General features: G+C 41.5%; 1 protein-coding gene across 5 annotated transcripts in view; it reads left to right on the top strand.

Moving 5' to 3' along the window:
• NFATC1 (nuclear factor of activated T cells 1) overlaps positions 1-24117 on the top strand; it is a 114182-nt gene extending 90065 nt beyond the window's left edge. For all 5 annotated transcript variants that reach the window (XM_042869039.1, XM_042869042.1, XM_042869041.1 and 2 more), the window contains one exon: positions 22195-24117. In XM_042869039.1, the coding sequence (XP_042724973.1) occupies positions 22195-22244 (50 nt within the window). In that variant the 3' untranslated portion in view covers positions 22245-24117. The remainder of the gene's footprint in view (positions 1-22194) is intronic.
• Positions 24118-24436: the final 319 nt, after the last annotated feature.

The following is a 24436-nucleotide window of genomic DNA, read 5'->3' as shown; positions in this document are numbered from 1 at the left end:
TCACTTCTAATGATGATTGAAAGTGTACATGCTACTGTGATAAAACATGCTGAGTTGTTAACGTTCGGGGCTTGGGTTGTGCGCGATGAGTAAGGGAGGACTGAAGTAATTTGTTAGTGTCAGGTCTCTGTTGGACTTGCACATCTGAATTTGAGGGGTGTCCTGTTACACAAAACCACGCTCCTGGACTAGGGAGGAAGTTTCGCTGCCCCCAGCGAGTTTAAGTGAATTAAGTCTCCCTAGAGGCTCGCCAAAAGGAAGTCCCCGGAGGAGCAGGTGATCAGACTAGGTGTCACATCCTGATTCCCTCCAGCCCTGGCTGCGTGGGTGCTCTCAGAGCAGATCTGACTGCCTCTAATTGCAGCACCTGTGCAATCTACCACTGAACTTTTTCTTCTATCACCAGCGCTTAGATACCCAGGGAGGCCCTTGATTCTTGGGCTTTCAAGACAGATCTAGCTTCTTCAGGGAAGTCCTGAGTGCCTCCACCTTCATTCGGTGATTGTAGACACTTAAGGAGGCACAGAAGTTGGGACCAGGAGGGTGGTAAAGTGTTGGGAAAGCTGTAGAAATCCATAGGCCGTGCTTTGCATTGTTTTGATACCCCAGAGGATTTGTAGTGCACAAAGTTCAGCCAGCCTCTGGTTGATGTGCATCTGCATGCACACCTTCACATCAAGTGAGGTTTCATATTGTTTAGTGTACAGATCATGAAGCATTACACTGCCTCTGAATGCCAACTTCACACTTGTAGTCATAGTGCAATTAATTGGGGAAAAAAATGCCCCCGACTTCCATGTCTGTTTCATTCTCCTATTTCAATCGTAATGGCTGTTGGCATTGCTGTTTCAAATGGTAAAGGTTTCGTGGGTTATTTTCTGCAAGTTTTCCTTGGCGATCAGGGGAGAAGAAGTTGCTGTATCTGAGCCTTTGTAACATTTACATCTGCTTTTAAGCCTGGAGGAGCGCCAAGGAAAATATGTGGCTTGCAGAAGCACAAGCTTCTTGAGAAAGCTTTGTTCCAATGCAATTCATTTTAGGAATATATTGTTTGTTTGAAACATTTCTGCTGAGCTGTGCAGTGTTAGCTGGCCAGGTGTGGCTGTGTGGCTGTGTGATGGCCTCCGTGCTCGCATGTCTTGAATCCCTCCTGGCAAAACACTGCTGGGGAAGTTGCTTTTTAAAATCCCTCTTCTGCATGGAGAGTGTCATAGAGACCTCTGCTGCAAATAGAAGACTTGGGCTGAAGCAAGTCTCTTACTTAGCCCAGAAAACATATACGTGTCAGAGGAAGTGCTCTCATGAGCAAACTCACTGACTTCACGTACAGTGCTCTTGGCTGAGTGTTAGCAAGCTGTAATGTTGCTAGACTGCAGAGTGGCAGAGGGCCTGCCTCTGCTCCCACTTAAGTCAATAACACTGTTCCCTTTGGGTTTATTGGGAACAGGACCAGGCATATGGCTGGTAGTTAAAACGCATAATAGCTGCATTCATTGCAATCTGGTCGCAGATAGACATGCAGAGAAGGAAATTTTTCTAGGAGATTCAAGTGCAGCACGGTCAGTTGTGTCATCTGCATCTGCTGGACAACTGTGGGCACATAGCTTGACCATCACTGTTAAGAATGGGCTGCTTGATAACCTGGCTCCTGATCTTTTCTCCTCTCTGAGGGGCTAGTGCTGATTGCAACAAAGAGGGAACGTGCCTTCCACATGAGGCTTATCACTGGACTGGGAGGAAGCTTATGAAAAAAAACAGACCCGCAAAACGTTCCCCTCCTCCTCCTCTGTAACTGAAAAGGCCTGTGAAGTCTAAATGTTGAAAACATTCAGAAACTATTGGTAAGTAAGAAATAAGGAAACTATGGACTTATTCCTTGTTAACCAGTTTGTTTGGGTTTGTCTGCAAACCAGAAAGCTGGCCCAGCCCTGTTCTGCTGGCTTGGCTTGGTCACTTGGCCTTCTACATTTTCCATACTTTCAAGTTTGCTACAAGACAAGTATCAGGAAGTGAGATGGTCCTGAAAGTACATAAAAAATCCTCGACTGTATTGGCCCTAAGCACATGAATATGTGCATGTGAATGATCTTGGGAAGCAATTATACAGACCGTTAAAGTCCACATTTAGTGGACTAAATTCTTTCATCTTTATGTAGTTATGACTTGTGTTTCCAAGCATCATGTTTGTAGAAGAACATTCCTCTCATCTTCCTTTGCCCAAATGTTATTTTCTTCTACTTAGTTTTAGCCTTCTGCATTCATGTGGGAATTTACTCTTCATGTCTTTGCTGTCCAGATTTTTCTTGATGTTAGCTCTCTGCAGGAGCTAAGGCTAAAGATTTATTCCATTTCATACCTGCTGTGATATCTTTGTGGTTCCAGGATAGATATTGCAATAGATATAACTAACCAATTTTGATATCCTGGGAGCAGCAGTCAGCTCTTTTTCTAGTGCTTCAGGGAAAATATGTATTACATTGCCATCTTGTGAATAAACTCTTGTGCAGGCTACTTAAGAAGTATTAAGGCTTAAGAAGTAAAAGGCTTAAGAAGCCTTTTGGGGTCATGAGTGAAGGCTCCAAAAATGCGAAAATGCAAAATATTTAAACGTTCATTTCTATCCTGTGTATGCAAATCCATAAACAAACACATAATATATGCACGTGTGCATATATAAGTATGTGTGCATATATACAACAGGCTTCTCTGAAACTAATGCCTGCTATTTTCTTAGGTTGACCCACAGTGTAGGAGAGGTAGGAGAGGTCAAACCTTCCTGCCAGTATTTCATTACAGTTTGTTGCTGTATGACAGACAACAGCAGAGGGGCAGTCTGACAAAATGGCGTCTGACATGGAAGTGTGTATGAAGCAAATATATGTCACTGAATTCCTCCATCTGGAAAAAATTGCCCCCATGGACACTCATCAGCGCCTGCTGAATGTTTATGGAGACCAAACAGAAGACATGAGCACAGTGAGATGGGGGTGGTGCATTTCAGCAGTGGTGACAGCTACAGTGGGTCACCTCTGCAGGTGCAGGTTTTTGACAAGTGCAGCATGCAGGCTCTGGTGAAAATGTGTAGCTAATGGTGGTGACTGTGTTGAAAAAGTGTTTTATAGGTGAGAGTTTGCTCTATCAGATAGTGTTATTGTGCTTCCTATATCTGTTGTAGTTTCCATGGAAATAAATAGGAGAAATTACTTTTGGAACAACCTATGTGCGTATGTAGTGAGATACAAGACGTAGTATACTAATTCTTTTGCCTACTTTAAGGTGTATTGGCTGAGAGTCCATAAGAGTTGGCGAGGTCAGTGGAACTCAACTACAACTAGGGTTAAGGCCCTTCACCTACTGTCCAAATCCATGTGTAGCTAAAGTGTTTCCTCTTCTTCAGTGTGTAGCCATCCACTTTTAACTCAGAAGCACAGAAATAGCCATAAACACACCTTGCTTCTGGTCTGTGAGCCACTTATATTTTAAACTATAAGGAAAGTCAGAAGGATCGTGAGGCCCCGCTTTCACGGTCTGTATTCGTACTGAAAATCAAAATCAAGCGAGCTTTTGCCCTTCTGCTCCACGTTGGCTCATGCAGGTGTCTCTCAAGTAAGACTTCTTAGAAACATGAGGTCAAGAGGAGAAGCCCATTCTGTGGGACTTCCATTGTGCTCAGTTTCTGAACCAAGTTGCCCTTTGCAGCTCTGAAATCTGCCTCCATGCTGTTGCAAGCTTCTGAGCTGTAGTTGTCATTATTGATGAATGATTTTCAGGCATTTAAGTGTTTGTTATTCAGCTACTCTTTTTGTAAACTGCAGCAACAGATCAAGATGAGCTCCTGTCTCTTAGTTGGCGTTTTTCCAGTCCTAGCTGTGTTCCACCACATTCCAGGCTGCACTTGGACTCAGCTAGTTGCTTGAGGGCTTTCACCTCAATGCATCTGCATAAGCCTAAACAACTTGTCCAGGCAGCTTCCCCTTACAGAGGTATGTCTTTGGATTCGTGGTATTCAGAGTCTCAAATGTGGTAAACTAAAGTACTAATGATGAACCAGCTGTGATGATGTTGAGGAATAAGGTTTTGGAAGGACACGGTCGTGTGAAAGCATCTTTTGCAACAGAGGCAACGTATATACATTTACGTGGGGAACACACACAAAAAAGGGAAGCTTTCTCATGACGCTGTGAAATGGTTAGCACATATTTGAAAGTTTCAGACGTAAAGTCTGTCTGCGAAAATACTTGGTGACATAACTAGAACAAAAGAAGGCTTGAGAAAAAGAGAAATGAGAGGAAAGTTGAAAACAGCATGCTCATTCAAGGGAAAAAAAAAAAAAAGAGAAAAGATGGATTTTGGAAGAAGAGGAGAAATGGTGAGTGTGGGTGTGAGAGAAGTTTGTCTAAAACTGAAATAGTAGAAATGAGTAGTAATAGCCCAGGACTTGCGTGCCATATGGAAGTATATTTAAAGAATGCTCCATTTTGCACCAAAATAATTTACCAGTAGAGAAAAATGAAAGGAGATGATGAAATAAGCATTAACCTTAAGCAGGTTAAATGAGACCTAAAAAAACGTTCATGAAGCAGCAGTGTGATGTCGATACTGATCTGCAGTGAGGTTATTGCACTGCACAGGGGCAGCTCCACTGGGGCATTTCCATGGGAGTTCTCTCTGCGCTTTCCTGTCAGGGAGACAGCTTCAGAATTACCACTGAATGGAGAGAGCTCCTGCAGGAAGCCCACAGATCCTCAAAAACATGTTAAAAAACGAGGGGATGGTGTGACTAAATGCAGTCACACCACCTGAACTTAGTGAGAATCTTTTATATTAAGACTTCTTTACAATATAACAGGGCGTTCTTGAAAAAATCAGAAAAAAATTAGAGAAAGAATTTTTCATTGTCTCTTCCCCAGTAGAAATTATGTAGAGAAAATAACATTGCTAGAAGGAGTAGAAGTGGTTGGCCTTTGACAAGGCAGGGAAGGATTTTTAGAAGTTCATTTTCAAGGTTATGTGATTGAAGAATAAAACAGGAAATCCCCTTACTTTGGAACTTCAGAAAGATGGCATTAAAATTACAGTCAGGATGTGATCCAAATGCCATGAAAAAATTTTCCATCAACTTTGATGGATGTTCTAAAACAGGATGTGTTAAATTACGGGAAATAATAGCAAAGTTGCAAGTAAATTAACAGGAGATTCAAAACACGTTATGAATTACTGCATTAAAGAATCAATTAGAGTCAACTACTTAAATAAAGACAAAGTGGCAGCAAAAAATAAAAAGTAAAAGTTTGGATCTAGAAAAAAATTGATACATCTGCTGAATTTTCCAGAGCTATATTTAATATTAACTTGGGAAAAACACCTGGACTGAATGGCATCTCATCAAAAAATTGTGTTTCCAGACCAAAATCACTCGTATACTTAAAAAAAAGTAAAAATAATCGACTCAACTAAAAGAGAAAATTCCTCTCTCATCCCATCCCTACCATTGGGTTGCATTGTGCGGAGCATCGCCATTTTAAAGCAGAGCAATAACCAACAGTTGATCTGGAAGTTTTCTGTCTATTATTAAAGTCTGGTGTCTGATGTCCCATCCTGCTGGCTGCTGCAAAATGCACCTTCTGTCCTCATCAGCCAGTTTACTGCAGCAGGGCCTGCCCATGTAAAACAGACCAGGTAGCAGGACAGATTTTATTACTATAGAGCACTCAACACAAAATAGAGTATGACAAGTAAATGGACTTTTGATAGAGCTGCAGGATTCCCCTTTAAGAAAGCTTCAAATGGATGGACCATTTGTTTGGTTGTTAAATGAATATTCAGAAGAAAAGAAAAAAGTCTGCTTTTGAAATTTGAAACAGAAACTTACTCTCTTGTATTTTAGTCAGGAAAGTGGTAGAGACAAGACTGTCTTTATCTAATCCTGGGAGCTGTGACCTCAACTTCTAGTCAGCTAGGAGGTGGACATCACCCGCTAGACACGTTTCAGTGGCAAAATCTATGGTTTCCCTGATAAAGAAACCCGAATTTCTGCAACAATCAGTGTGATTTTTGTGCTGAGAGCTCGTTTCAGGGAGCAGCTGACAGATCAACACGACTTCAAATGAGGCTGTATCATGCTTTCTGTTGTGCATTGTCCCCTGAACAGTGTTGGTCACTGCCTTCCTGTGCCTCTTTTCTGAATTGTCAGTGTCCAGAAAGTTATTCAAAGACATTAAATTTTGTACGAAAAGCTCTTACTGAGGAGAAGCACCTCGAGAAGTAAAAAAACCCCACACCTTAAATGACTGCAAGAATTCTTCCATTTGTCTAAGTATGAATAGTTCTCAGAAAATGGAAAAGATATCTGCATGGCACATTGCTCCTGAAAATGAAAATCTTAGCATGGGAAAGTTATTCTTGATAGAGACAACTACAGTAAATCAGCATTTATTCATTGAGATGCAGTGCATCTGCGCTGATTTCCACCTTTCATAACTAATGCTTACTTAAGAAGGAATGTTCTAGCTGCAGAGATGGTTCTAGCTACCTGCACACTTGAGATTACTTCACTTCTAAGTGCAAGCAGACTTTTCTGTCTAGCTTTTTTCTTTCCATTACAGGCTTGTATTTGTTTCTCATATGCCACTGGAAATCACTAAAGGAAATTAATTTGTATGAATGGATGTCATATATTTCATGGTATACCAATAACGAATTCCTGGTTTGTAGAATAAGAAAAGGTAGGGCTTTTCCAAAAGATTTTAATATTTGGCTATGATCAGTTGCATAAAATGAACCATTCTTTCCTATGTGTCTGAAGTCCAAGTTGCATTACTTGAAGCTATGTGTTGTTGTTTCCAGTCTCATGTCAGTAAATAATTGTAGTGCTGCTCTTGAGTCTGTCTCTGACCTTCTCTGTGGTTGCCCTTTCTTGAGCAAAAGCTGAAAATCGCGATTGATTCATCTCTTTTTGTGACCTAGTCTAATTTGTCAATCCTCTTCCCAAATTCCTTAACAAGTTTGCCATTAATGTACTCATATATATAGATATATAATGTCATGTATGCTGCATATATGTAGCATAGCTGTAACAGTTTTTAAAACAGAATTGAGCAGAACCTCATCATTTCTAACTTTTTGTACTTCGTTTGAAATGCAAATTCACTTTCTTGTATTGTTGACTGTGTTTCTTTGGAAGAAAAATGTTTGTAATAGATTCAGGCTTTATGAGTTCAGGCTAGAAAGAGTTGTCTGCTCTGTCTAAACTTGGCCTCTTTGTGTAATTCTAATTGTTACTAACAAAACATGAGCCAGAGATTGTGTTTTAAGGAGCCTCTTGTAGGGAAGGGGAGAACTACCTAGCAGAACATCATTTTAACAAAAATTGGTAGTTGAACTATGCACTCAAGCAAGTGGAAGAAAGACTTTTAGGCCTAGGGACATGATTTAGAACCTGCAGGGCTCTATGATTGCACCAGCGTGCACCAGCATTAAAGCCAACACAGTGAAATAACAACAGAAAAGCTGTCTTCTTGCAAATCAGAAGTACTTCTTGATAATCAGAAGTAGGCCTCCTGACATCAGAAATTGCATGTGATTCAAAATTCCTGCACAAGGAAGAGAACTAATCTATTTTCTTTTTTTTTTTTCATATCAGCGTGAGAACAGTTATTTAATGTAGATGGACAGTAGGGGTAGATGATCTTGGAGGTCTTTTCCAACCTTGGTGGTTCTACCATTCTGTGATTTAAGTGATGGTTAAGGGATAATCAGCAAAATGACACATTTGCATTGCAGTGTGTGATTCTTTCTTGCCAGGCCTTCAGACCTGTACCCTGCATTTCTGTAGACCTACTTCACATGTCTGCCTGTGTTTAGTAAGGGTTTGATGCAAAGACGATTAAGTCAGTAGAAATTCTTCTGTGCTTTTTGGATCAAACTCCTATTTTCAGGCAAGATAACCTCTCATTGAATGCTCTTTAACAAGTCCTATGCAGAAAGAAAAAAAAAAAAACAACACAAAAAACCACCAACATATACATGAAAAATTCTAACACTGGGTCAAAATGTAAGGGCCCCGAAGTTGTTGCAGACACAAATTATAGTTCACAGAGCAACTATAAAAGATTTTATTACATTAAAATGTAAAGGCTAACAGTGATACAACAATATGAAATGCTGTTTGTATCGTGTATGTAATGTGGCTGACCTGCAGAGGTTTCAGAAACCCTCACTGGGCTCTTCTTGGTTATTTGGGTGTGCTAATATTTAAAGCAATGTTTGTGTTGGTTACATGGCCTAAGCTGAAGGGATCTCAGAGAGAGCTGTGCTCTCATGCTAAACAGGGTGTAATATAGGGTATATTTGGGATGAATGCACCACACCTGTTTCTGTCCCCCTTTATACCAGTAGGAAAGAGACATTTCTCTCCTGGAGTAAGCAGTTACTAAGCAATCATTTCACAGCAATGTCTGGCAGATGGTCTCAAAGTTCTGCCCAGACTTTGGCTGTGTGGCTGAGGCCAGGCGGCCTCTTTAGCTCTGTGCATTGTAGAACAGGTCAATTTGTGCCACGATGGAGGTCTCCTGATTTGCTGCACTCGTCCGTGCTGCAGTCCGTCATGAAGCAATGACAGCGCTGCACCATGCATTCTCTGTGGAAAACTGGATAATTTCAACAGTTTTCCGTTTTCTGTAATGTTTGTCTCTGACGTGGGGGCTTTCTTTATGTGTGCAAGGCTTTCTATAGCAGCTATCCATAGATAGCCATGACAAAGAGAAAGCATGAAAGCTTCTAGCACAGGACATTCATCCTGGCTTATCTGGCCCTCGGAGACATTAGCTAATCGAGGCCCGATACTCCATACAATAGGACTAGTGGTGTAAAGCTACCTCTGTTATCCCGGTAAACATGGAGACTTATCATTCCCATGACCATTTTACAGGGATTGTTTTGTTCTGACAGCAACATCCACAGCCTACAGCACTATCGACTCTTAACAACGAATCTGATGCTGGCTGTGCATGTTATCAGCTCCCTAATAACTGTCTCTCTCTCTTTTTTTTTTCTTTTTTTTTTTTTTCTTTCCCACCCCATTTGTGAGAATTTGTCCCCTGGAGCACTTCTCTATCAGGCCCATGCAGCTGCTGTTATTTTAGATATGGCAGGAAGTAGGTACCGGAAAACAGCAAGAGCTCACAGCACTCAGAAAAATCTAGAAATTGCTCTGATTTACCCAAGGCTCTGGCTCCAATCAAAGCCAGTTACAGAAATAAATAAATAAACAAGCGGGGAGTGCAGGAGGAAGGCCTGAGCAACCAGCCGTGTCTGGGCTACGTGTGCCAGCCATCAGCCATCACCTTCTGTGAGGTGCTGGGGAGGGACAAGTCCCTCGAGCAGCCCAGCAGGCACACAGCCTGCACAGGGGTGCAGCTGATACATGGGCAGCACCTGCCTTCACTGCTGGAGAAGCCTCTTGCTCTCAAGGAGCTGCATCCTTGTTGCTCGGCCACCCCTGTGTTCCCCTGCTCGTGGTTTCCCCTTTGTCTGCTGTGCTCCCATAAATGCTTTTAGCAGTGCTTAGGAAGGAGCACCAGCCAAAGGGACTGATGAAAAGTCACTGGAGCAAGAAAAGCTTACGTCACCTACTATTATTATTGTTACAGCTACTATTATTATTATAATTGTAAAGCTCAGATAGGATAATTCTTAACTGCTAGGCAAAGACGGCTGCTAGGCTAGCCACTTTCAGTACCTTCACTTTTCCATCAGGCTAACGTTGGAAATGACTTCCAAATAATAAAAAAGAAGAAGAAATGATAAAGAAAAAACACCTCCCAAGCTTTCAGTTCAGCAGGGGGCTTAAAAAAACGACCACCAGTACCACCACCACCCCACCCACAGTGACACACACAGATACAACGCTACCTTCACGACTGGTTTTAATAAAGAAAGCTTCTCTGACACAGCAGATAAGGAGGAAGATTTCTGCCCACAGACATCTCACACCATTAGCAATCTAGTTAACATCTGTAAATGTTTTAGGGGAAGAAATTACACTTTGAGACATTTCTTTTTTAATTACAGTCTCCAGATGAAATTTGTTAGAGCAGGGAAATGTATCCCATAGCGACTGATGTCAATAGCAAGCAGTCCCTAAAGCCAGCCAGGATTGGGAAAGCCATGCTGTTTGCTGCTCTTGGCACTGCTCCCTGCTTTCACAATGTCAAACTTAGAACTGCCTTTATATGCACTTTCCTTCTTTTTTTTTTTTTTCCACAGTAGCTGTTGCCAGCAAGCCGTAAACTACTGTATATCACTCAGATTTAAGAACCTAAACTTTAAAACAAATTAAACTCTTGTTGACATTGTAATAAAAATCAGAATAGAATTGAACAGCTCAGTAAAACTGCACTTCTATTATTTTATGGATTTAAGATTGTTTTCTAGGATTCCCAGACTCCCAATACAGCAAAGTTATTTCCTCTTGGCAGATGGCTGGAAAGAAAAAATCATTGAATGGATGAAATTATGTGGCAGACACTAGGCTGAAGCCTAAAGGGAGGAAATGGTGTCTCCCCAGTACCTGTAAATATTTGCTCTGTGTCTTGACCAGAGAAGCCTTTCATCCATGCTTTGGGGGAAAAAAAAAAAAAAAAAAAAAAAAAAAAAAAAAAGAAAAAAAAAAAAAAGTATTTATTTTGTGAGTTTTTAAGAAAACAGAATTTTTGTCTGTCAAACTCCAGTTTCTAACCAGAAGTTTATGTGGCAAACACAGCTCTGACCCACCCTTCAGAAGCTCGTCCAAATGCAGGTATGTGCATGCAGCCTCGGAGTGCTCCCCGACACCAGCCTCCAGTTATCTTTTATCTCCCTACTTAGCAGTTAATGTTAGGTATTCTTTCTATAGTTGTTTTTTTTTTTGTTGTTTTTTTTTTGTTTTGTTTTTTTTTGTTGTTGTTTTTTTCCTATTCTGTAAAATGGAAACAGAGGTTTCCATCCGATTGAATGCCAGGTTTCCATTCTTTATAATGTTTCCTCTCAAAACAGTTTGGAATGAAAGTATTTCAGAAATGTGTGTGGATGGAAGCTACTGGAGATAATCATTTGTTTCATGTAACTGTTTTACAAAAGGTGTGGTGCGTTGGAAAGGCTGCTGTGCAGAATGAACAGCAATCAGCTTGCACAGCCTTTCATCCAAACCTTTGTTGCAGTTGACTTTTTTCCTTTGGTTACATCAGTTAGGTGCCCTTTACTGTGTGAGGCCACCAGCCTAAGCCCGGAGACTGAAGGGTGTCCTTGCAGGGTCCTGTCACAACATTGTGTCTGAATGCTTAGCCAAATATTACACATCTGCAGGCCCACAGCTGAGTGCTGAGGTCCTCTCTAATGGTGAGCACTGAGCTCAGCACAGCTTTTGTGGCACAAATCAAGCTGCAAGGGGGAAGAACTTCTCCTTCCCTGGGAATGCACCTGTGATTCTTAGTGGACTCCTGCAGCTGTGCCTGGTGTTGCCTGTTGACCTTGCTCTGTCGATCCATTCTGAAGAACAATTCTGTAGCTTAACACAGTGTGTGGGAGAGAGGATGAGTAGAAAATATGTTTTGCCATATTTGCAGCTCTGTCACACTGGGACCACGTGTAAACAAGAGTATTCTTCCAGCTGCTCTAATTTAAGCTGCTTGCTATAGGCAGCGTTAGCATCCAGGCAGTATGAGAGTTCACCAGCTGCCTAAATGTGGTGGTTTTCATTGCTGTGCCTCCTGTGCTGGGCAGAACACCTCATAACACCTTGCTGGTGGTTACCCACTGCAGCTCAGGAATGTTTAGTTTTGCTCTTTGGCTCTGCTTGCATCAAAGGACCTCAAGTATAGATCTGTGGAATCAACTGTTGGCTCAAACCCTCCCAGAGAAACTAGAAAATTTATGAAGAACAGGTCTTCTCCTAGTGTAGCTAGTGAGGTGTAAAGCTGACAGACACATCTGGGTCTTAAAAATGTTGTCAGCCCCACCCAGCCTTCATCTCCCATCAGCAGAGTGTGGCTGCTCAGCGAGCCACATCACATCCATCATTGTATCTTCTGAGCACAAAGCCCTGTGAGCTTGGGCTTATAAAACAAAGCTCAGCCTTTATAGCAGGCCTGCGTGGGAACGTGACCCAGTCTGGGCTCATAACATTTCTCATTGCCCCCAAAGAAGCACACAGGCACATCACAGATCGTAGAGCATCCTAGCATTGTCCCTACATTGGTACCCACTTGCTAACAGGTAAAAATAATGATATTGACATTGGTCTTTCATCTTCACATTGATCTTCTCTGTTCCGCGTGCATCTTGAGGTTTGCTGATGAAAAGGGTTAGAAAGGAAAAAGGTCCTGATGACAGTGATGATAATGGGATGAGTCCAGTTCCTGACAAACCCAACACTCTCCTTACTCAGAATCAGACCAGATAGACTATGCTGTATCTTCTATCCTGTTGCCAGGACATTTCCACTATTGAGGCTCAATGCTTCTCCCACCGTCTGATGTCCATCAGACTTGGAGGCTGATTCAGTGGAAAAAGAACTGACTCCTTTGGTGATTCTCTGCTGTGGAAAGAAAGGGGTGCTCAGCAAGTGCCCATGCACAACCCCAAGGTGTCATTCTTCCCTCCAGTTCTTATTTCTTTGCTTTATTTGAACATGAGCTGGGGATTCTTTTGCAAACTGTAGTGCAAAGTGACTTGCTTTGGAAGATTCCAAATGATCACAGAGGTCCACAGTATTATTCTATGAAGTCAATTTAGGAGCATATGTGCTAATGCCATTTATTTGATTTAGAACTAATGAAAGTTTCAGTAATGTGCAATTACAAGAAACTTAATGACCCCTTTATATTGAATGCAACTTTTCTGGCACCTAATATGCTTTGATGAATTGCTCATGTGCAATGCTGGAAAGCTTCTATAAAGATTTATAATTGTATAATCAATATGGAAATTCAGTCTTATTTGGCTTTTTAAAACTCTGAAATGAGATTTTGGATTCTCTTTTGCTCCCCATTGCCCTACTGTACCTCCAGATTTTTTTTCTAAAGCTAATCTGTCATTTCTTCTAAATTTGGAGAAAACCCTTCCTACTGAAACCTAGAAATAAAGATCAATTCTTTTCTTAGCATAACTGCCCTCAGCTGTCTTTGTAGCACTGAGGTAGGAGATTTCTTGATAAGCTCTGTAAACTAGACTGAAAGTATTTTTCCCAGTGCATAACTTAGATGTAAAACGGAAATGCTAGAAATGATAAATCGATCCAGAAATGGTGAGTGAGGTGCCTGAGTACATCAGCAGCCTCATTGTTCCTCTCAAGTCCAGTGGCACAAGCTTCATGTGCAACTCATGGCAGCGTGTTCCAGGCCCAGCACTGAGGGCTGATCCACGCATGTTGGAAGGAGCTTCCCTGGTAGACAACTCCTGCACCAGGCTCAGGGCTTCACAGCCTTGCTCCTGGCCTGCTGCCCCCTCTCCATTTGCCATCTCTGGGACCACCAGGTGGATTCAGCCTTGTTCTTCCAGCCCTAGTATGCTCTGATTGCACAGTCTTGAGTGCTGCCCTCAGCTCAGCTGTCTGCCAGTTGGGTGGTACCATCATGGGATGGGATCAGAAATAGGAGAGGAAAAAGAAAAGGAAGTTTCCTTTTACTGCGTCTGAAGTTTGACAAATGCTGCCTGAGATGACTGGAGGCTAAGAACAGGCAAATGAAGAATTGCTTTCAATTTCAGTCGATTTTGTATACACTCTTGTCATGCTTCAGGGCGTGATTCGTGCACCAGCATCTGACAGGATTATTTTACTGCTGGGCACTAACCTGGAAAGCAACACTGATCATGACAGTGAGTTGGTATTATTGTGTTTCACACAAGGGGCAAATTTCTGTTGTTTCTAGCAAAACAGTGTCTGCTCTTCCTTACTTCTTCCCCTCTCGTACCCACAAAGCTTCCACAATACTGACCTCAGGTTTTGGCTGTCTTAGGTAGTATTTGCATAGTTCTTCTGTCGTGTGGAAATTTTGCATGAAATGTAAAACACGTCTGCTTTGTTTCCCTTACAGATGCTTTTAGGAACGTAAACACATAATTTTGGTTAAAATGCGGTCTGTTGCCCAGCCCTTCCCTCATACGTGCATGTGTGTGTCAAATGTAGCTTGTACCATAGCAGGGCTAGTCCTGCACCCCTGTGCAGCCCGAACCCCAGCAGCTCCAGTGGAGGATAGCCTCAGTGAGAGCTACTGAAAAATTCCCCGTGGACTCAGATTCTTTGGCTTAAATGCTAAACGGTGAGCACTGCCTTAAAAACAATCTAAGGTTTGGAACCCACTGTTCTGAGAATCACTTCCTCTCTGCTGATTCCTGTGTTACATTACCAGCAGCCAGGGATTCAGCCCTATGCAGAGCAGGAGGTGCAGGACATTGGCAGGGTTGCTTATGGGAAGGATGGATAATCCATGCCCAGTGTGCAGTGTGATGAGATTCGTTTAGTCTGAGCCACAATCAAGAGCCACAGTCAGACTGCTGCCACACAGTGCTGTCACCACACTGCAGTGAGGATCCTTACCCCTACAGAACAGTAGCTAAGGGAGATTGGAGGTACTGAGATAAACAAGGCAAAGGACAGAGCAGGTAGGATAATGGCTCCATGTTATTGGCTGTTAAGCACAAAACCCTGCGTCCTGTCAAGCCTACATTTGTATGGAGGATCACGTTTTATAAAAAACGTGCTACTTGTCACTCACTTGCTCCACTGTCCCATTCTCAGTCTCCAAAAATAGCATGGCTTGTGGTGATAGTTTATTATGATTAAACAGATAAAAATAAGTTTATGGTTTTAACACATCCAGGACACCTGAGATAATACAAGATCTGACTTCTTATGGAACGTGTGAAGTTATATTTTCCATAGCTTCACAGGACTTGTTTTGTTTCAGTTTTAATTCAGTAAGCTTCAACACGATCTGTAGGTTTGCATTTCAAACTGGCGTCTTCGGAATTTGTCTCTGTCCTTTCTGAAATTTTCTTTAATTCTTAGCATAATAGTAGATTTGAAAATATTAATTATCTAAGACAACTCTCTTCTTTTCAATGACTTAAGTAATAAGTCTGTATTCTCTGTTGCAACTTTTGTGCATCAGAGAGGTTTATTAGTAGAGGGAAGGTAGGGACCCAGATAAAAACTAGGATTTTACTCATGTGATCTGGATTCTTTGATGAATTTGAATTCGTCTTGAGTGATGCTAATATTTGGCATTTGGTCTGAAATAAAGGGCTTGCAGAAGCACAGAAGCCTGATGAAGCAAGGTGTGTCATCATTTGTGGAAAAATCTGAGAGCAGTAATTGAAGACATCAAAGTGAATGTCATACTATGCTACAGGTAGCATGATGTTAATGTCAAACTCCTAAACTCCCTCCAGAGTTGTGTTACTGTATCACTGTTCATATGCTGCATAGTGACAGCATGTTCAGAGCTGTGCTTAATGGACAGGAAAACAAGATTTTTTCTCCAGGATGCTTGTGGCCAATGAACCATTGCAGGCAAAGCACTTAGGAGTATGCTTGCACTGTGCAAAGCAGTACATGAAGATATCACTGGCCTGAGAGCCTCTGTAGTTGTTAGGCTTGACTAACAGTGATAGATTCTGTTGAAAGGCAAAAATTAGACAGTTTTGCTACCTGGACTGCACCTCTTTTCTGAAGATTGTTCAAAAGTGAGACATAGATGTGCAGTTTGATCAGAGCCAGGCTGTGGAGTTCAAACATGGCAGTGCATTGGCTGCTTAGTTCTGCCCACTTGAGCAGTGAAGAGTATTATTCACACAGGCTTTTCACACATGAATCTTGAAAGATGCAGCTGGTATTATTTGTATTTTCCATGACAAGTGCACCAGTCAGAGCAGAGCAGGTCACTTTTTGTTCCTTTTTGGTGGGAGAGCATTACATTATTCTGAACCTTTTGCTTCAGTTCTGCACCATCATGGAGATGGTGGTCACAGGTGGTCACAGGTGGGCAAGAAGTAACAAGGAAAAGTTGGTCTGTCAGTTGTGGAGGTGCCTTGGCTGTTCCCAACAAGAAACTATAATTGGTAGACAGTGATAGGACAAGGGGGAATGGTTTTAAAATAAAGGAAGGGAGATTTCAATCAGATATTAGGGGTAAGCTTTTTTACTGAAAGAGTGGTGGCGTGGTATGGTGCTGGAACGGGTTGCCCAGAGAGCTTGTAGATGTGGAGAACAGCGGAATCTCTCCTGATGAATACGAGCCCTCAAGCTTTTCCTCTGGAAACCTCCACTGGACTTCCTTCTTCTCCCAGTGACCTGACAGTCTCTGGATGAGTCCTGTGCAGTACGGGCAGGAGGCAGACATGAGGATGGCCTGTAGCAAGGCCAGCAACTTGAAACATTCACGCCTGTGCAGTGCTGCATACCCATGGGAGTGGAGTCAACCTGGCTGTGTCTTCACACAGGGCTGTATTAAAATTATCAGTCTGTGTCTCCTTTTGCAGCAGACAAAAGAAAACCCCAGGACTCCATTTAGTTTGTTGTATTGCATCCCAGTCATTAATTTATACTTGTGCACTGATGTCACTGAAAAGAAAAAAAAATGCTTCTTGCCCAAAGCAAAGAACTCTGTGCATTTACAGCCTCAGCACCAATTACCCCATACTCATTGTCCAAACCTCTCTGGGACATTGCAGAAGTGGGCTGAAGTCAACAAAAAGATGGTCACTGATTTCCAGAGTCTTTGGGGTGTGATGTGTGAGCAGTCTGAGGCTTCTGCTGACCACACATCAGAGCCTTAATTAAGAAAGGAGAGAAAAATAATGGGTGAAAGTGGAAGCTCCATAATAGCATCAGAGTTTCTCTTTCAGAAGGCTCTCAAGATTACTTAAAAGGTGCGCTTTTTTCGTTTGGTTGGTTTTTGGTTTTGCAAGAAAAGCTTCTGTGAATAGAGAGCACATTTGTATTTCAAACAGTTAACAAAGGACCTGCTTCTTGTTTAAATTTGGCTTTAATCTGCCTGGCAAGATAGGAGCTGCAGGAAGGTCAGACTGGAGCGTAGACCACGACTCAGGACTGTGCAGAGGCCAGTGCTGCCACACTGTCCTCCAAAGCGTGGGCCATTCACTGTGCCATGGCCCACTCACTGGTGTTTGCCTAGTAGATCCATTTCCATGTAAGAATATTGGTAACTTCACAGTGCAGAAGCTCACGAGTGCAGCCGTGGGCATTATCATCATTAGCAGTGTGGGCAGAGATAGGATATGTTTTCAGAGTGCCAACATTCCCTCCCAAAACTGGAGGTTCATTTCTTTGTAATTGTGGTTTCAATCCTGTCTCTCAGCTCACCTTTCATTTTTTTTTCAGACTCCTGGGAACATTTACCTTTAGGAGCATTAAATGACACATGGCTAAGTCTTCCAGACTCTCATCTTTGTGTACCCCCAAAGAGCTCACCAGTTGTAGCTTCTCTCCACTTCTTGCCCCTCTGACCTTGTAACTTCTTTGCTTTCAGTGGGATCAATATCTGAGACAGAAGGCAGAACTGGGTCTCAAAGGAACAGTTACTAAAACACAAAGCCATAATGCTACCTATAGGCAAATTAGTCATAAGATAGAAGGAGAGCAGAAGTCGCTAGAAATTTGCAGTTTCTCTAGTTGATAGAATCCAAGTTTAGATATATCTGGTCATCCTGTTTAGTGCAGAAACCCAAACTGTTGCATCGCTAAGGCACTGATTTTGCTAACTAGTGAAGCAAAAGTTTCCATTGCAAGGGCATTCTAAAGAGAAATTAAACACAAGAAAAAAAAAATCCTCGCTATTAAATTAAAATGTGGTGTAACAGCTCACCACATCCTGCTACTGTGGCATCTGCTGTTTAGAAAAGGAAAGGTTCCGCTTTCAGACGGCTTGACAGGTAGAGAGGTCACATATTACCTGCATTTCTCAGCACTATTACTTCTTGAGTTCGTATCAGTGGAAAAGCTGAACATGATGATGGAAAATACCAGTCGAGGGAAGGCACTGTGGGGAACTGTAGGTTTTAGTGACAAAAGCAACAATACCCATTCTCTCCCCCGAGAATAACACTGAGGATTATGAATACTCAGTTTGTGTTTTAAAAATGAGTGTAAAACCTTTGCTACCTTTTTTTTTTTTTTGAAAAATGTTACGCTTGTTGAAAAACACAACTACTCTTGGAATGGTACTACAGATATGAATGTATCCAAGCAGCTGCTGAATCAAAGACTGGCACTTGTTTTAGAAAAGAAACTCAAACCCAGGCCAAAACGTTGCTTGCACTGAATGCGGCTGTTCTGTGTCTTACACACAATCCTGTTGTAGTAACAGGTCTGTAAGCCAAAACTAGATCATTCAAAGCAGCAGACTCCCTTTCATTTTTTTAATAAATATTTTGTTGGTAATGCGGGAGCAAAGAGAAAAATATAAATTGTTTTCTCTGCACCAATACTTTACCTTTCTTAGTTCTTGGTCCTACAGGACCAAGCAGAGCCCTGAGGATACTATGGGAAAGGAAGTGATGGATGGCAAAGGCACTGCCGAACACGAAGTGACCATCTTGTTCAGATGGCATATGAATGATACTATCAAGAAGCAAATTTAAAACAAGAGGAAGTACTTTTTCCATCAACACATCCTTCAGCAGGAACCCACTGAACCCATTGCTGCAGGAAACCATGAAGGCCAGGACAGCTTTGGAAGACTATTAGAGGATTTCATGGAAGAAAGTCCATCTAAGTTCCCAAGAAACAAGGACCCAGAGCTCCTCTTGCTCCTGAAGCCCTCCAGCAGTCAGGAGGTATAAGGGTGTTAAAGAAAGAATCACTGGAGACATGCCTGGTTCCTGTGCTCTTTCTTGCAGAATAATGGACTTCTGGCAGTTGTCAAATACAGACCAGATGGACATACAGGATGTTTCAAAAAATCAGTCTTTCAATAACAGAATTTCCAAATAAAATATTTTCCTGAACATCCAGCAGGGTTAATAAAATTTGGAGTATAAAGGAAGCAAATTTTCCAGAAATTCAAAATTAAAAAATGTTGAAGACACTTCTATGTCTGAACGGAAACCATTTGAGGAATGCAATCCAAATTTGCATTGTTATTTTGACTAAACTGCATTTTCAGCCCATCTTCTGTCCGTCGGACCTGGAGTGAGAGTGGAGCATCTTCATGTGAATGCTGGAGGAGACAGGTTTCGTGTCTCAAGCTGAGCCCAGCGAGCTTCACCCAGTGCACAGCCCACGCGTGCCTGCTGCCTGTTCTGTAGGCTCCTCATCTCTGGAGGCATTTCCTTCCAGTTCAGGTGCCTTGGTGGGCAGCTTGGGGAAGCCCGCTCTAGGCACACTTCCCCTTTCAGCTCTTGTGTTTAGCCCTCTCTGTGAGCAGTCTGCCTCTACGCTATCAGCTGCTTTGCTGAGTTACCTGTTCCCCCACTTGGGGCTTGCACCTTGTCTATCTCTGTGACTTTGTTTCCATTTCACTATGGGGAATTTTTGCCTCTTAAGCGCAATGGTGGGTAAAGGGGAAGAAACAGCAGTGACCTGTTGACCTGTTGACAGCCCTGCTGTCTGTGAGCCGACGTGGATGAAGCTGATGTTGAGCATACTCATAGCTAATTTGACTCTGTGAGATTTCGTGGCAATGGCTACACTTCAGTTCAACACTGTCATTTTATAGTGACTGATGTTGAAAAGTTGTCAGATGTTGTTATGTGAAGAATACCAAACTTGACTTACTCACCAAGATAGCAAAAATTTACCTGTTAGGAAGTATATAATAAAAATGCACAATAAAGCCAAAGATCCAGTCTGTATCCTGTTGAGGTCAATGACCAAATTACGAGTTGGTGACAGCTTTATCTGGTTGTTGAGAGCTGAAGAGAGCATGAGCAACGAACCAAAGCAGGTGGGCTCCCAAATGAAAAGTCATGTCACCTCTAGAGTAAGTCATGTCTACAGGGCTTGAGTGACAGATGATTCATCAGAGGGCTGGAAAGGCTGCCTCTAAGGGCCTAAGCTGGTTTTGGTGATGGACTTCTAGCTCTTAGGTGTTCGTATCACCAAGTTGCTTCCAAAATACTTTTTCTAAACACTTTAATGGGGAGAATCTCATGCTGTTGGGCTGGGGGATATTATATGTGAGAATTTTATTGAACAAATATAGAGCACCTCAGCTTATGTCCAAGCATTTAGAGAATTGAGATTTGAGATACCTGAATGCAAACACTCTGGTGGTGATCACCTCTGTTTCTCCACCTCCCTGTCCTCACAGTTGTATTGCTTACTTTCACAACTGTATAGAGACATTGTGAAGATTTGCTATCTAACATCTGATAATTGCCCTGAGTAGTGTTCTAATTTTATTTCGTGGAAACAAAATCAGAAACTTGGTGCAAAGTTAGGAAAAAATGTAATATTGACTGACCCATGTGAGGATTTGTTTTCATCATTGCACTCGGCACAAAGATATCACGGTGAGTTTTGCTCTGTACCCAGTGCTAGTTTGAGAAGAACTCAAAGAATAGATAGATTATCAAAGAATCTATCTTTGCAAAAGCATCATGGAAGAATTGTCCCACAGAAAATGTGCACTGTTTGTATTCAACGTAGAGATTCAGTTCAGGAAGTTGTCCAGCGCCTTGCAGCACATAAATGGAGTAGCATTTCTTGCTGTGTTCAGATGGCAGGGCAGGCTTTGTCACAGAAAATGGCTGGTTGCTTGAATTTGCTTCCCCTGTTCAGCAATACTGAAGATAAACTCTGCAACACCCTCATGAGCTGCCTTGCCTTCACATCTCATTTCCATGCTGCTTAGTCTGCTGCCATAAATATGTAGTTAGTTACAAATGCAACTGATATTTCTTTCTTAAGTATGGCACTGGCAGAAGTGGTTGCATTGGCCAGGACCTGTGACATTAATCCTGATTGATTCATGTGCTAAAATTACAAAATAGGCAATAGGTCTAAAGAAAAAAAAAAAAGCATATGCATATAAAAAATAAAAACCAACCACTCGTTTCAGGAAGTTGGTTTTAGGCGGGTTTGGTCTTTTCCAGTAAACACATGGAGTTATCTGGATGGCTGTGAACAGCAGCCCACAGGCAAAGGGAAACTTGGGCTTTTCCGTGGCACTTCCATGACGTGAGCATGTGTTTCCCACTCCCAGCATCTCTCACTCAGAAGCGGTGATAGCATAGCTGATGGCATTTGGTCTATCTTCATGTAAATCAGGTGGTGGCAGTCGCTGCAGGGAGGTGGGGTGGAAATGAAGGGGATGTTGTGTAGTCCACTGTAGACGACCTTTGCCAGGTTCTGTCATTTCCTGTCCATCTGCCAAAAATCACAAGCTGATAAATGGAAATAATGCGAGTGTGGGAAACTGTATTGCTTGATGACAACAGAGGAGGGAGAAAAGAATGAAAGAAGGCTCGTGAATAAAGAAAACATCACTTTATCAGAGATGCAGTTTGACTGTCTGATGCTGTGATAGTGGACCTTGTTTAATCTCTTCTCTAACTCTTGCCAAGGGCTTTACTGTGCTCGCTCCTGCTACCTGTCTGTGCAGATGGGAGCAAGGACTGTATGTCCATGTGTGCTGGGCACTATGAAAGGTGCATTTACACATGTTATCAGCTATGGGGAATGGGGCAGCATGAGTTTCTTTTCTCTCTTTTTTTAATGCTGGCCTACAGTAAAAAAAAAAAAAATCAGCACGTGAAATCGTATCCTACCTAGGCATTGCTGCTCAAATGCCCAGTTCAGCTGGCAGCTTTGTACCATTAGCACATACAATGACTAAGCTCCAAAGGGCTCTTATGATTCTGTGATTTCCTGTGGTTCTCTTTATTTTTTCAGAGCCAATTCTAGAGGAAATGTAAGTGATTGAAAATGTTAAATATGTTTGATGCAATCGAGGGTCTAGGATGCTGCTGTTCTTGTGATGTCTGGTGTTACTGAATATTTAGCATGTCAATAACCGTGGTTAATCTTGCTGTTTTGCACTGTGATCAGCCTTTACTAGCTATCTCCGTGATGTTTTGCTTAATGTTCAGAACTGCACTGAAACTATCAAATGGATGCAGGTTTGCAGGGCAGTTCTGCTCCTGCAGCATCGTGATGCTTATTGAGTCATTTTTTCCTGTGTTCTTTCTTTGCAGTAAATGAAATTATAAGGAATGACCTTTCCAGCACCAATGTCCATTCATAGCTTTCCATACGGGCCTACTATGAAATCCACACACTTTTGACTTAGCTGGCATGTCAGCTCGAGTGCAGAGACTCGGAAAATACTGAAGATGTTAACCTGGTAGCACTCTGATCTTCCACGTTACTGAATGTCAGGAACTGAAGATTTACCTCTTGCTTGCAAAGAAGTAGTTCCTCAACTTCAACTGATGAAATAGCTTTAAAGAAAATCATCTCAAAAGAAAAAGGAGGGAGTATACTCCAAGACTGCTGGTTTCATGGGACAAAACTAGAAAACTCAGCAAACCCTTGAGTGCTTGTTCCCAGTGCTGATCTTTTCAGCATGGCTCCACTGGAATAGAGCCCTGGAAGTGCCTTATTTTACCAGGTTGTGGCATCGGGGCATTTGAAATAAGCTTTGAATTTACTACCATTAAAAGTGTTGGTAGGTGTAGAGATGTAGAGCTTGCATTCTGGAGAGTGACGTTGTAAAGACGCTTAGGACTGTGCAGCAAAGTAGGGAGTGAAATCCCTATCCAGCAAGATGTGGTTATGAATTCCAGAATTTCTTTGCCTTTTCTTTGTTGTAATGTATATCTTATTGCCTTATTCTCAGTGCATTTCAAATTCTCTTCATTTGTCATCATCTCAGCTTTCTTTAGCATATTGTCTTTATGTGCTAATGAATCATAGGATTGTTAGTAGTAGCATGTTAAGGTTTTAATTTTAATCTGGCTTCAGTCGTAGCACAAGTTGAATAGCACAAAATAAAAAAGGTTGATGGACAAAAAATTGAAATCTATCTATTACGTGATAGATGAATGTGTATGCATGTACATACATACTGGTATATATGCATATATTTATATATGACAAATAATATAGATGATTGCCTGGTCAGGGCACTGAGTTTAGCAATAATTTCAATTTCTGATAATGCATTTCAGATCCACAACAAATATTTCCGCTCCTTCTTTTGAGGGTTTGTTGAACCTAAAGCAGGTATGCATTTTCTTTCCTCATGCAGTTAAGCAAGCACTTTACATAGGCAAGGAGGATGCATACAAAATACGTGTTATTTACCAAATGGCAAATTATGAGTTAAAGTAACTGTAAATAGCAGTATGGAAGAGTGTAAAATATTTGTTCAGTTATAATGTTATTATTCCGCAGAAGCCTTATAATTCTCTGCTACATGTACGAAAAAGAATACTACCAAAAAACCACAAGGGTTTAATATGCAGCGCTGTATAGTGTGTTTTCAGATTAGCTAATGTTCCTGAAGCTACAGGTAGGCATGTAGTGTAGCCTTCAACATTGTATTTTTTACAATCAGCTGCTTATTATATGAATAGCAACAACCTATTCTTGCGTATAACCAAAAAGTAAAAGTAAATAAAATAGCATGACTTAAATTAAAAATGTTTAACATGAATATTGTGCCTTAGGAATCTGTGCCCCCTTCCGGAACTCGGCCTGAACTACACCTCCATGCTGAGGTGGCTCATTAACCGTGACACAGTAAAGATGGAACAGGTTTCACAAAAAGGTGAAACCCTATTAAGCATTTTAAAACATTATTCTGCATAATTATGTCTTACTTTCTTTATTAAAAAAAAAAAACAACGAAAGCCATATTTGTCATATTTGCACATTACTGTGAAGACATGAGAATATAATATGGCTATATGTACATAATACGCTGTTATTGGTCCTTATAATAGTCTGTTATTGCTCACCTGTTTAATCCCAGTTATTTACCCTGTATTTACCACTGTAGACGTTGCATGAAACATTTCTTATAGACTGCCATACGAAAAGTAAAAAGCTTGACAGACGTCAGCTTGACTTGTAGCTAGAAAATAGATCCAATAAAGCAAAATGTTTTGCTGGAAGCTAGTCTTAGAGTGGTTCATTTTACGTTATCTTGACAAATCTTCCTTTCTCATATAAAATATGCATTTTTACGTTATACACATATATATGAGCATATAACTCCATCTCTTCTATGTGAAGCATCCTTCTGCATCCTGCTAATATAGTCCTCTTAGTACGGAAGAAAAGTCTCTTGTCAACAGACTCTTCTTTATTCCCCCCTGCACTTAAAGACACTGCTGCCAAGGAAAGAAATCGATATACGATATAATTATCAGATTTTATTATCTCAGTGTTTCAAAGTTGTCGACAAAGTGTGCATGGAGGAATCTCTGGCTA

Source organism: Lagopus leucura, unplaced genomic scaffold (assembly GCF_019238085.1).
Source record: "Lagopus leucura isolate 7727_CA_CO unplaced genomic scaffold, USGS_WTPT01 Super-Scaffold_100002, whole genome shotgun sequence".
Classification (NCBI taxonomy): Eukaryota; Metazoa; Chordata; class Aves; order Galliformes; family Phasianidae; genus Lagopus; species Lagopus leucura.
The sequence above is the reverse complement of the archived record's forward strand: the minus strand, read 5'-3'. Positions and strand labels throughout refer to the sequence as shown.